The sequence below is a fragment of the Neodiprion virginianus genome, chromosome 5, assembly GCF_021901495.1.
Source record: "Neodiprion virginianus isolate iyNeoVirg1 chromosome 5, iyNeoVirg1.1, whole genome shotgun sequence".
Classification (NCBI taxonomy): Eukaryota; Metazoa; Arthropoda; class Insecta; order Hymenoptera; family Diprionidae; genus Neodiprion; species Neodiprion virginianus.
Window position 1 is genome coordinate 17,091,754 of NC_060881.1, and position 13,276 is coordinate 17,105,029.

General features: G+C 39.1%; 1 protein-coding gene across 1 annotated transcript in view; it reads right to left on the bottom strand.

Annotated features, from left to right (window-relative positions):
* LOC124304325 (UPF0489 protein C5orf22 homolog) overlaps positions 1 to 13,276 on the bottom strand; it is an 808,682-nt gene that overhangs the window by 375,620 nt on the left and 419,786 nt on the right. The window contains exon 4 of the mRNA XM_046762367.1: positions 8,825 to 8,951. Coding sequence (XP_046618323.1) covers positions 8,825 to 8,951 — 127 coding nt within the window. The remainder of the gene's footprint in view (positions 1 to 8,824; positions 8,952 to 13,276) is intronic.

Sequence of the window (13,276 nt, forward strand, 5' to 3'; positions counted from 1 at the left end):
ATTATGGCATCGCGCAAAAAAGGAGAAGATTGTTTAGTCAATATTTGATCTTTATTCAACATGCAATTGAAGAACTCACAGTGAGCTCAGATAGTTGAGGTAAATTGAATTGAAACATACCTTTCAATATTTCCGAACGAAAATCTGCAACAATATTTACAAATTTTTCACAAACTGTGATTAGCTCTGATTTTGTTCTAATTATTATCAGTAATTAGAAAACTTTTTTAGGGATCCGATGAAGATTCCACACATAGTTCACAGGTTTCTTAAGAGTTTCAATCAAGAAATCAGGACTTGAATGCCAATTTTGTAGAAGAATTGAAATCGATATATTTTTAACTAAATTTCAAAAACAATTGCTGGTGTAAGATAAAAATATTTCAAAAACTTGGTAGTACGAAGAAGATAATAAAAATTTGATATATTTCATTGGTACTCAGTTCCATTATTCGAAAAACAATTTCTAAGATTCAAAGTAAAAAATGAAAAAACTCATTCTTATAGACTTTCCGTCAAGTAATTGAAAGTATTCCGAATGTGCGAGAATAATCAGTATCTTAACTAACAAATAATAAAAATTTATGAAAATTTGTTAGAATCCTATACAATTCCGTTGAAAAATCGTAACAAATGTTGTTCCACCAGGGGCAGTTACTGATTGTACAAGCATCGCTAAATGCTTAGTTCATTACTACTCTTTCGTTTTTCTTACACACCGCGGCGGTGATTCACGATTTTTGATCTCACAATCATATCGACAATTAAATCGTCGATATTACTTCTTCCTTGCGCGGCTACTGGAGATTCGAACCAAACTCGGACCGGTTTTGCTTTTAAACACCCGGCCGATTGACCGGATGCACTTGTCGATGTATGATTCAGGGATATGCGTATATTTATGTACATCCGATTTTCACCAGCGCAGGAAACTTCAAATGTATAATCTGACTCGGAAGACGGTGAACCGTGTTGCAGATTTTTAAACCCTGGCGACGGTTACATGGAAACATAATCCATGAGTGCCTGAGTATCTCGCTGCTCGCGCTTTTGTACGCCTGCACCTTGCATATTGCATTATTCATGTTTATCCGCATTGACACGAAAATCGGTGTTAAGAATATGCTAGAATCAGTTCGTACCGATCGAGTAAACCGTTACTCATTTAGTCCTATGCTAGTCGTAATGAGCGAAATATTACTCAGTCGGTAAACCTCAGCATCTCTTGAATACTGACCAAGTGAGCAAATCGTTGAGACACACTTTTTGTTCCTTAGTAATGAAATCGTTTCATTTTTAGCAAGTCATAGAGAATTTCTAATTTTGTCTGTGTAGCATCATTGAATAAATTTTGAAAAATTGCCAGAAGATTGTAAATATACTCGCAACTGATTCTCACTCGGTTTGAGGTTATGACATGCTGCGCTTTGGCTGAATCGTATATTTTCTGTACCTCTTTATCAATTTTCAGAATTCCAACACCTTCCTAAGTGTGAAACGATTTCATCGTTCAGGAAAAGAAAGAGTTTTCAAAATACAATACTAAATTTTTCGTTGAACTTAAAAGATCCGACGTCTCCTTAGCATCGATATTTTTTGTTGCATATTCCGATGGATCAGCAACACATTTCAAGTTCACAACTTTTTTCTCTTTCTCAATATCTCAAAAATTAATACACCACAATCCGAAATGATAACGTTACTATGGCGCCTGATAATTTCTGCGATTCTTATTTGTTGAAGAAAAAAAATATTATACTCTGATAAACTTGAATGTTTATATGTAAAAATTATAATTACTATGTCCCCCCTTCTAGAAAATAGTTAGATATAATAAGCAATTTTAGCACGCAAGCATGTTTCTGTCAAACCCCTGACAATGGACGGCTCGCACTGTTATTACGACGCCGATTTATAGCGCTTGACTCAATAGTCGAATTGTTGTTTCAGCGTCTCGATGTTTTCTCATTGCGTAGGCATTTGTGTGCAGAGCGAGTTCTGTCTAGACCGAAATGCCGATATGACTCACGTGTATAAACCTGCTGTTCGACCTGCTTAAAAATACAAAAACATTCTCGCTTTGCTGAGATTAATTCGTGGCAAGCATGATAAACAAATGAGAAACAAAATATATAAAAAAAGACGTTAAGATACGTGGCGTAAGAATTTCTGAATTTTTTTAATGCGACAAATTAATTGTATTGACGAATTTTCTAATTGCAATATAATGTTGCAGAGTAAATGAAACGGCATTACATTCAATTAAAATTCATCATGTTTATTACAGTACTTAGATGATTTTTGTATAAGACGTAACGTTACGTTACGGTGATCAGTTTACAAACACATCTAATATTTGTAAGAAATCTGAAGAAGAATTGGACAAAGAAAAGTAAAGACACGGCGGAAAAAAATTAGTGATCATCTAGATCAGCCTAAACAGAACACTCGAAGTAACACTCACGGTGCCTTAACTCTAAAATCAAGTACCGATGTGTCATATTGCGAGATTTTTAACTGGCACAAGAAATTCACTGGGTTTCTTCATCTGTGAAAAAGTTCAACGGTGAAGGCTGATGTTATTTCAACCAGCGATCATTGCTATTCCCACTGTTGTTTGTGTAATAAGCTGCGACGTTTATTGACAAACAAGTTGTAGTAAAGTCAATTGTGGATATGACAGGAAGATTGAGTTGTAGAACTTACAACATTCCAGTTGTAATTCTTTCTTGGACTGGCACAATAGCGATATCGAAAAAAGATAAAAAAAAAAAAAAAAACAAACCGACTATTGCCCACACTAGATTTTGCGGTAAATCATGCAACTGAAGCTGCTAGTTATACTGCAATTTGGGAGTGATTGACTTTGCCGTAGTATGACTGTAATGGTTTTTGTAATTGCTCGCACAGCAAAAATTTGAGAATACCAATGTTGTAACTTCAGCAATATCCTTTTATTCCGTGTACACGATATCCACAAAGTATTTCATAACACGTGCTAATCTCCTTAGCAATTGGGGAGAGAGAGGGTGTACGTAGTCGGTGCCAGATACTGATGTTAGTTCAGCTCTCTGATAACGCTAATGAACGCGCAGGACGAAACATCGTTGTTATGCAAACTACACCGCGATTCAACACGCGACGAAAATTGTGTAGGTACCTTACATGTGCCAGCGATGGTCTAGCTTACGTGTAACGTCCTCCGATGACCGGACTTTCCGCATAGCGATTCGAAAGATTGAAAATATCTCACCTACAAGCGCTCTATACAGCAATGAATACATTTTAATAGCAGGCGTGCCAGCATCCGAATTCCTCGACGATAATATGTTATTACGCAGTACCTTCATGGAGCGCCTAAACCAGGGTCATACACTTCACTCGTCTGCGTAATCACCTTCACTTTGCACGCTATTCCGATTTCTGAGGCTGTGCGGTGCCCTCATGCCGCAGCAGCAGTAGCTCTGCAGCCGTGGTCACCGTGCAGAGCAGGAAGCCAACAGGAAGTGAAGAGTCTACGTATCTATTATAATAATAAGCACTTTTTGTACTCTCCTCTTATAGCCTCTACACGTATGCAGCAATACGTCGGAAACAGGTGCTGCACGCGGCCAACTCAATCAGTCCATCCGATGATGATGTTTCATCCGACTCGAGTGGTTGGCTCACGAATCCGCGGGTGCGGATCGAAATTCCGGATTGTTAAAGTTCAAACTGACCGACGACGTCGAATGTTATTAGTTTGAATGGACAAGCGAATGGTTGAATGATCACAACTATTAGGTCATTCCGAAATATCAAACTCGGAAGTGTCGGAAATCTGAATATTTCATCGGAAGTGGCGATGTAGTTTATTTAGAATGGTAAAAATTCCGTATGGTCCACAATACCAATGGTAGAAATTCCGGATTGTGGAAACCTCCAATGGTCCGAATGGTTACAACACCAAATGGCCCCAAAGCTTCGGGCGGTTTCAGGGCAAATGTGAACGTGGGTGACGTACAGAATTTCACCGTTCGTAGTTTCAATGATTACGAATTTTTACCATTGGATGTTTGGACCATTCGAAATTCCAATACCTCAGAATCGAAAGCATCCCAGAATTGTTTACTGTTCGGGAATCTGACAATTCGAACTAATGGCATTCGATGTAACGATTAGTCTGAACTTTAACAATTCAGAACCTCTACTTGCACATGAACTCATAATACTGGAAAAAAAATTCGAATGAAAAGTTGTATTCCGTAGTTGCTAATTTATCTACTCCGAGTCTAAATTCCATGACTTTCTTTTTCGCAGTCAGATCAAAGCCCGGCCGCGGCTGCTCGACTAGTTATTTTCCGAGTTTCGTAACATCCGCTCGGCAAGATTTTTGCTCAGACCGAGGTGGAAGGAAGTGGTTTAGGCGATTGACGCGAGAGCGAAAGGGAATATGCTGCTCGTAAATATCGCTCAGCTAACATCGGCTGTGTAAATATGGTTGCAAGTTTCTACACGTCCGAGTAAAGGCTCATCCTCGCTGCTTTAGTCCTCCAGTTATACCACAAAAGCGTCATCGTATTCTGGTGAATCTCTTAATCCCTCATTGGATTTTTTTGGATCTTATAATTACTGTTTCTGAGATTATTTGAATACTCACATTGTAGGCAGTGCAACGTGTGCAGAGAATTGAAAATGTTTCCAATTTTGTATCTGCGTAGTAGGACACGTATACAGTGGAAGCATGAGGATGGATACTGGATGATCATCTAAGCAGATGTATAGGCATCAGCTTGATTGATTTCAAACAACAATTTTAAATCAGAAGAATCCTCGAATGACTTCACAAGCTTTTTATGGAACCGAGTCAGATATGAAATGATTCTATGCCTTGAACCATACCTCAGTGCAACCAATCGCAAAGTAGAATGTAAATTGCAAACTTCACATTTACAGAATCACGCCAGCTTCTTGTGCGAAGAACTTATGGCCAATGGTACCGTGAATTATTTGTAACATTCGCTGCTCAAAGTTTTTGATGTTCCTAATGACACTCCGTTCGTCATACTCTCAATGATCCAAGAATCAACAGAAGAAGATTAACCTACAAGGTCAAAGCGTTCCACTTCCCTATGCATATTAAACTTGTCGTATCGGAGATAGTACCACATTATGAGTCCAGGGATAGAGAATTCCCAATCACGGTTAGCCAATTGCTGAACCAGTATTGAGACCACAACGTGTAACCACTAAGCTATTTGGCAGAAGGTCAAGGACCATTACTGAGCTAAAATATTGGATCATTAACGGATGGACTAGTGCACTTGAAGTGTTTGGAACCGTTCTTGATACTGATACAAATTTGCCAAGAGTTGAAATAGAGACGTGGCTCATCACTGACTCCCTATTAGTTACATATCAAAGCTTCAACTAACATTGCATTCCAAAATGGAACCAATACCACAAATTCGCAATACTGGTTCAATACTTACCACTTGCTTGGTACCTGTAGTCAGATTCTAAGTACAAGACTTCGTGAATGTCTGAAGTGTTTCTGAAGAGTTTCACTACATTTAACTAATCTTTTAGAGAGAAGAACGGATAGTTTGATTTCCATAGATTGGATGGAATTTGGTAAAACTTGACACCAACTTGATGATATTTTTTATGACATGATACAAAATTTGATGTGTATTAAAGTGGCCACATAAAATAATAATTTTAAGCACCATTTATAATAAATAACTTGAAACTCTTGGTTGAACTTCAGATGAATACTGGATGTTTGACTTGTGATATCTCCAAACGATCTTCATGATGTAACACCACAGTACTTTACCGAATTTAAATTGTAATGCGATAATTCCCGTACTACCAAAACTTGTGTAACATTCTCAAAATTGTTTCTTTTATCGTAGATTCCCGGAAGGTTTAACAGCTTGGACACTTCTTGGCCATATATGAAAAGCTGTAGGATAGAGTTGAAGATGACCACCACCAAGAAGGGCGCAACGTCTCAACCGACGGATTATTTACGACATTGGAGAGGATGAGAGAGGTGATGTAACGCTTTCACAATGCCATTTATCGCGGTCTCGTCCTGCAGGACTTCATCTCGGGCTGTGCATGAGTTTATAAATTTGCTGCAAATCGGGTAAAACGGGAATATACGTGAACGGTTATGTACGTGGAGGCGACGGTGGCTGGGAGGCGGGTATAAGTACGAACCATAAATCAGAGACCGGGTTCAGATAACGCGTTCCAGGTTAGGCGAGATGAGGTGAGGCAGGTTCCTCACTAAAAATGTATTATATACGTATACTTACCACTCCGCGGGGCAGAGATAACGCACATTACTGCTGCACCAGTTGACTGTCAATTTATTGCGATGAATTTATAACTTTTCGCCATGCGACCGTGCTACGGCCGTGAAAGGTTTTCAAATCTCATTCTTTTCTCCTTGTTTTCATACCGTGTTCATCGGAGGTACAGGTTTCCTCCCTCCTCTTCCCTCTTTTTCTTTTTTCTCCCACTCTATATCCATGTCAGTCCTATTTTATTCCCCCTTTTTTAGAAGTGCGATTATCCCAAGGCTCGTACACACTGTTGCCGATGGCTTCCACAGTGATAAGCTTCGTAGATTATAACGTGTCGTCGGACTAATTTTCTGCGTCAACTTCTCTCGGCGCTAAACAAGCTTGGTCATGTTAATGTTCAGTTACAACGCACGTATATCAGGTTATGCCTGAGTACCAGCGAATTAGCAAGCGGGTACATCGGAGTGGATAATGCATAAGCATTCATTTGCCACGAAGATACGGTGAAACTTAGCAGGCTAATTAACCGACGGCGCATGCGTAAAACAATGGGACTCTATTGTTCAGCAAGCAGGGCAACCAATTCAATCGATTCTCACGTGTCGAGTGGCGAGACGAAATAACTTGGTGAAAAATGAAACTTGACGAGCCTTTCCAAATCACTGCATATAACATATTTCAGGTCTGCTTAACCTGAAAAAATTCGGATTACCTAGATAAGTTCCATGATTCGTGTTTAAGAGCTAAAGTTGAGGTTGGCTATCCTGCGTGAATACGCGACAAGGCTTACGCATGCGCAGTGCGGTGCTCAAGTCCTATGATTCACGATTTCCTCCGACTATATTATTATTTGCAATTTACATTTATCGATTTAACATTTTCTTTTCTCCCATGCCAAAGAACCTAATCAAAAGAGCGAAGGAAGCTGACGGCCATCATTAAAATTGTATCATGTCCATCCATGATTTATGAATTCCTACAACGTTGATAAATGGGATAGAATAATTATATGCGCAAGAAGTGCGGTGCGTATAATATGGCGAACACGTGATGTGGCGTGTTAAATCTCCTTCTCAAGAATTAGCATCACCAGTATGCCCAACTTATATGATATCAGTCATCTAATTAGCAGTTGCATTTAATTAGCAGTAGCTCTCAGGTCGCCTGCCGATGCCTCGTTCTCCGATGCTCCGCAATTCTCTTCGCTTCGCGGTTTATGTTGCGCTGCTTTGCTCATATATAGCGGCTTTAATCGGCCTGGTGCAGCACAGCGATAAAGAAAGGTTACCGGGTATGTGAGCAAACATCTGCGCTGGCAATTAGCGATGTTTTTATTTATTCGCATACACCCGGGTATCTCATATCATCCGCCCATATTCCGTCCGCTCAACTCGTGTCTTTGAAACCACGCTTCACACTTCCCGCAGAGACTCGCAAGCTTCACGTATCACACACAGATATTGCACAACGGCTGTGTGTGTTTGTGTGTTTGCTTCAGGCGAAACACGTATGATGACCCCACCTGTGGCAAATTTGATAAATTTTTTTGCTACAAGAAGCACAGAGGTTACACAGCAGAATCTTCTGATTCCATTCATTCTTCTCATTTTCCTCTAAAGAGTGAGAAAACACCAGAAGCGTTGAATTAAGTATTGATGTTGGTAGTATTCACAGTTGGGTGAAATCATTTGATGGTTCGCTTGAAAAACGTGAACTGACATAGAAGACTAAGTCAATTGTTAAAATTGTATTTCTAGGTATCGCTGCACTGCACGTATTCAATTTGAGTTCATTTCCAAAAACAATTATCATGCCTAGCACGCAATGAAATTTTGCAGTTACAGTGGTCTGAACTACGTTTGCCTTCTTCGTATACGGTTAATCGTCTCTGACGCTAATCACTTTTATTTTCAGATCGTCATATCACGCACTGGCGTTGGAGTTAGAAGTGCTAAACGAAGCTGATGAATTTTTGAAAAGATTGCGCGGATGCTGACATTTTTTATTGATAGTGTTTCAGACCATGATGACATCATTTCTGGTCTCACAACACAACATTGTCCTATCTTCCTCTGGAATTCTATTCCTTCGAAAGTCAAGATGGAATGAAATACATTTAGAGAACCCTGGAAGGACATTTGTGTATTAATTCGCGAGCTTAGCATTTTCAAATCGAGCGTCTTGTCGGAATTGTGAAAAATTGATGAAACACACTTTTCAGCCGGAGATGTGAAATTATAAGAAAATTGGAGCGCGGTAGGAACTTTGAACTGAAATTAACAAATCAGAAGAAAGCAGAACGATATTTCATACTTCCGAAGAAAATATTAAACAACAGATAGAAAACGGTTCACCAAGCGGGTGTTTTTGTGTGCTTGAGAACTGTCGTTCTGTTTAGACTAAGGAATCCGTTATTACGTATCTTCACGTGGGAGATGATTAGGTGGAAATATTTCGAAATTGGTAATTTTCACAATTTTTCGACACTGGAAGGTGGTACAAGTAAAAAAAGATCGAATTATTCCTACCTTTGTCGGATCTTCCATGAAAGAGCCAATAGTAATCACGTGCAAAGTGACTTCTTTCACGTTCTCGAGTTCTTCAGGAAGTGCGTAAAGCGCTTCGCTAACGAAATATGCCTCGGAGCTGGTCAGCCTGCAACACAAAAACATTAAGAAACTTATGAGTTGCATTTCCTCCTCATTAGTTGAAAACATCGAACTTCAATTTTGAATGTTGGTCTACGCATTTTCAATTGAAAGATCACTCAGTTTTTGAGCAAAAACGACGATCGCGTGAATTGTTAGGCATTATTTGGAAAAAGTTCTCATTCGATCAAAAGATATTTTACCTTCAAACAATTCAAGACGAAAAATATTCTAAAATTCTTAACGAAACAAGCAAACTAAAAAACCTACAAAAATAATTCACACACACATTAAATTTTGATTTCAAATGGTAACAAGAATTTCTTTTCGCTTCGTTTGATTAAAAAACAAACGATTTTGATGCAGACGTTTCTTATTGCTGAATCGTTTTCCAACGTTATTCGACACAAAAAAATATACTTATAAATAATTCCTAGCAAATTCCCTGGGTTTCGAAGGCTTCATCTAGTGTGATTCACGAGACGTTACGAACATATATATATATATATACATGTCGGCATGAGAAAATTGAAAATAATTTATAAGAAGAAGAAAAATTGTCTTTCAGGTCCGATGCTATAACTATACTTCTCGTATTGAGCGTGATGCAAAATAAAGATTTGAGATAATAAAGACCTGCTGCACTGTGTCGGAATGAACGTCGATGAAAATGAGGTAAAAAGTATTTCAGATAACGATTTTATTCTCGTCCTTACATCGTATCCCGGAAATATATGTATCACCTTATCAGTTACTTACACCCTCGGGATCCCGCGTGGTTCGCCTGTGCGAGAATATGCTGTCGGATACAAATATAAAACCACATCGATATTGGCGCGCGGCATCTTGCTCTTCTTTCGTTTCCACAAACCATTCGGTAATTCGGTGTCATATTGAGCATACATATTGCTAATTAGCCGCGGTAGTCTGCTGCATGTATGCCAAGCAGCTCGATATTCTTAGTAGTCCGATAAACATTCGAGTATACGCTACGATCCGATGTTAATTCCTCGAATCTGGCTTGTACATCTCGTATCGCTGATCTGACCGCGAAAACTGGTATTTCAGTTCAAATTTTTTGCCTCTTTTTCATCTCAGTCCTTTCTTTATTTTCTTTCCATCTTTGATTCAGCTCAAGAATGTACATGAACGCAATTCCTTAACACGATTGCCGTGACTTTGATCAATTCAAATCTAGTCTGCACCTTGGAAAGATCCAAGCTACTTGTTGATAGATGTACCCACGCAGTTCCGTGTAAACAGATAACGAAAATAGCCGCGTCTGATACTAAAAAAAGTCACAAAGTAGCAAAGAGCTCTGACTCGGTTATCAATTTCGTCGAATAACTGGGAGAATTTAACTAGACACGAAGAAAGTTGGTATGAGTAAAAAAGTGAGCGCTGATAATTCGATGGAAGGTTTTTTAAGATCTTTTTTATAATTAGTTACGAGTTACAATAAATCGTTACGCGAGATAATAATATCTCAGAGACTGAAATTGGAAGAGTAGTTTGTTCAAATTCTTCTTCTTGCCAAATTTTTTCGACAAGGAATGAGAGGACACAATAAATTATGAAAGCTACTGCGGTCCACACGGAAGTCAAGTCAACAGGGTTTCTTGAAACTAATTTTTGCAAAAACAACGTTTCGGAAAATTGTGCACATATATGCCTAACTTGTAGAGTTTATGAATCACATGAGATTTGATACCCAAGACTTTTCCCAAGATTTCAAGTTGCCTGGTCGAAATTCTTGTGCAATAAAAAATGCTTCAAAACGCATAAAAATCGTAAGGAATAATAAAACCAATTGTAAAAAATTAACTGTCATTGCTTTCCTGGTCACAATGCACAGTATTTATTGCTACTAACACTGCACAATACTTACGAGCCTAATTATTATCGAATTATGAAATTGGTTTTGACATTATCTCGACAATATAATATCTCTGGTGCCATGCAATCATCGCATAACCCATAATGATTAGCCACCTGCATCAGTATAATGGCTTTTGCCCGCGAGTGAGGTGCCTATTTATCTAATAACACGTGCACTCGCAAATCGTGCGCAACTAATATTCAAAGGTAATTGCACGCACCTTACAAGCTGATATCGATTTGCACAATACCCGCTAATGTCACATTGCAATCCTTGTGCACTGCGGACAATGAATAGACAGACAGGATTTGTCGATGAGATCAAGAACTTCCTCCGAGGCTGTCAACGATGTGAGAAAAATTGGTTTAGCGAATCGTGGGTAGCTTGGCGTGTGTTTCGTTGTACAAGGTTCAGCTAGCTATACTCACATTCATTCTGTCATGTGAAAATATCTGTCCGTTCAAAAACAAGACACACGGGAACTAGTTTTGTACAGATTATGGAACGCCTGAATTTGTATTCACATCAATTAACGACAGGTGAAAAGAACCAAGTCCATGCTTGATGGCAATGAGAACCTGATTTGGAAAATCTGATTCGCCCTATTTGTTTTTCGGATTCTAACGTTCCCTTATCACGTTTATTTTCAAATTTTGCGTCGTTTCGTCCGATGATTGGCATTTTGCGCTTGAAGAATTTTCCGTATTTCTTCATACAGCTAATCGTAAATTGCTATAAATACAACAGTCTGTCTAGACCGGCAATATTTTCTGTGAATCATCCAATACTGTAAGAGTTTCTGAAACGAAGAGATAAAAGTAGTGGGTTATTTGATGCGTTATTGCGAGTTGTGCAGACAAACACCGGGTGTCTGAAATTGGAAAACACGCTGAGAAAATCAGAGGGTTAAGAGAGAGAGGAGGATAGAGAGAGAGAGAGAGAGAGAGAAGAAGAGACAAAACGGACTGGAGTATAATGGAGGAACACGTAGTGACGGCGTGTTTTGAATACAGCGCCGCAGTTAAATCCGTGTTTATTTTTAAAATGTTTGGGTAATTTGTTTCCGTCGTTTTCTTGTCTTGCTGCATTTCGTACATGGTTTCCAGCGTGTGTACCATTTTCCTTTGTATCATTACTCTCTTTTCTCTTCTCTCTTACCCAGACCGACATTTCATCACGCAGTTGGCTCCAGGATTTCTTGTTCGGCTTCCTCGACAGGCGTCAATATGAGGCTGTAAGTGAGACGGCGTGATCGAAGCCAGGGGCAACCGGCTGATCAGAGTTGTCGGCATTAAGAAAGTTCCGCATCTTTTGCGAAAGAAACACCGGTATTTAAAAAAAAGTTTCTCCCTCGTCAGTCTTAATGAGAGCAAGTCGGTGTCAAGGTTTCACGACCTTCAGGGACATCGCTGGTGAGTAAATCGAGTTCAAAATTATTAATGATGAATTTGATCTAGACAGTAAGTCATTCGTGAATTTAATGTTTCAAAATTTGAATTATCACAGGTAATGAATTCAGAGTAATGAATTTTAAGAGTCAAACACAGGCAAGTAATGGCAAACGTAATACTTCGAAACAAAAATTCAATTCCTACAATTATCCAAAAATATGCTTGGCTGCTATATTCTGTATATGAAGGAAAAAAAAAAAAAAATTCCATCAAGTAACGGTAACTATTAGGAAAAATCATCATTTCGGCAGAATCACCCATATATATGCATGTGTACCGCTTTCTACGCTGCACGGGTATTTCTGTCTCACTGGATTCCCACCCCCTAAGAGGCCCCCATTTTCTCCCGGTTTTTTCGTGATAATTCATTGCCCTATGGACGTCAATTAAATACATCTCTAAAAAGGCGAGGCGTGGCTCGTATTTCGCGATCGTTATTCGCTTTATGAGAATTCTCTGCCTCAAGAGTAGTAAAACACGTGTGTATACTTATAAACCCCCCTTTAGCGACTCCCCGCTGCCCCTTCGTCATAACTTAACCTTGTAATCTGCAGGAAACCGAGAGCAGATACCAATATGTTGTCCATTAGTTTTGATCGTCTCGATTTCTCGTGTGCTGGATAAAATATCACCAATTCAATAATGACAACACATGTATCATACACCCGATGATTTTTACTCATTTATCGCAGGATCGCTGACTAGTTGCGCACGCGCAGACTCTACGAATATTTTGATAATGCGCATGCGCGGTCCGAGAAGCTTCGCCACGCCACCGCATACTCTGTAGATATATATATAAGTTGGAACCTCAAGCTGTAAGGTTCACATACAGGTACAGAGCTCGCTAGTCTTGACGATCAGATTTTGCTCTGTCAACGATAGTCGAGCCACAGTTAAACCACCGTCAGAAGGTGGAAGGTTTATTTCTACTCGATCTAGATTCTAGATGATTACGGTCTTATTTATTATTTTCTGACGCAGTAGTATAATTGTTGTACA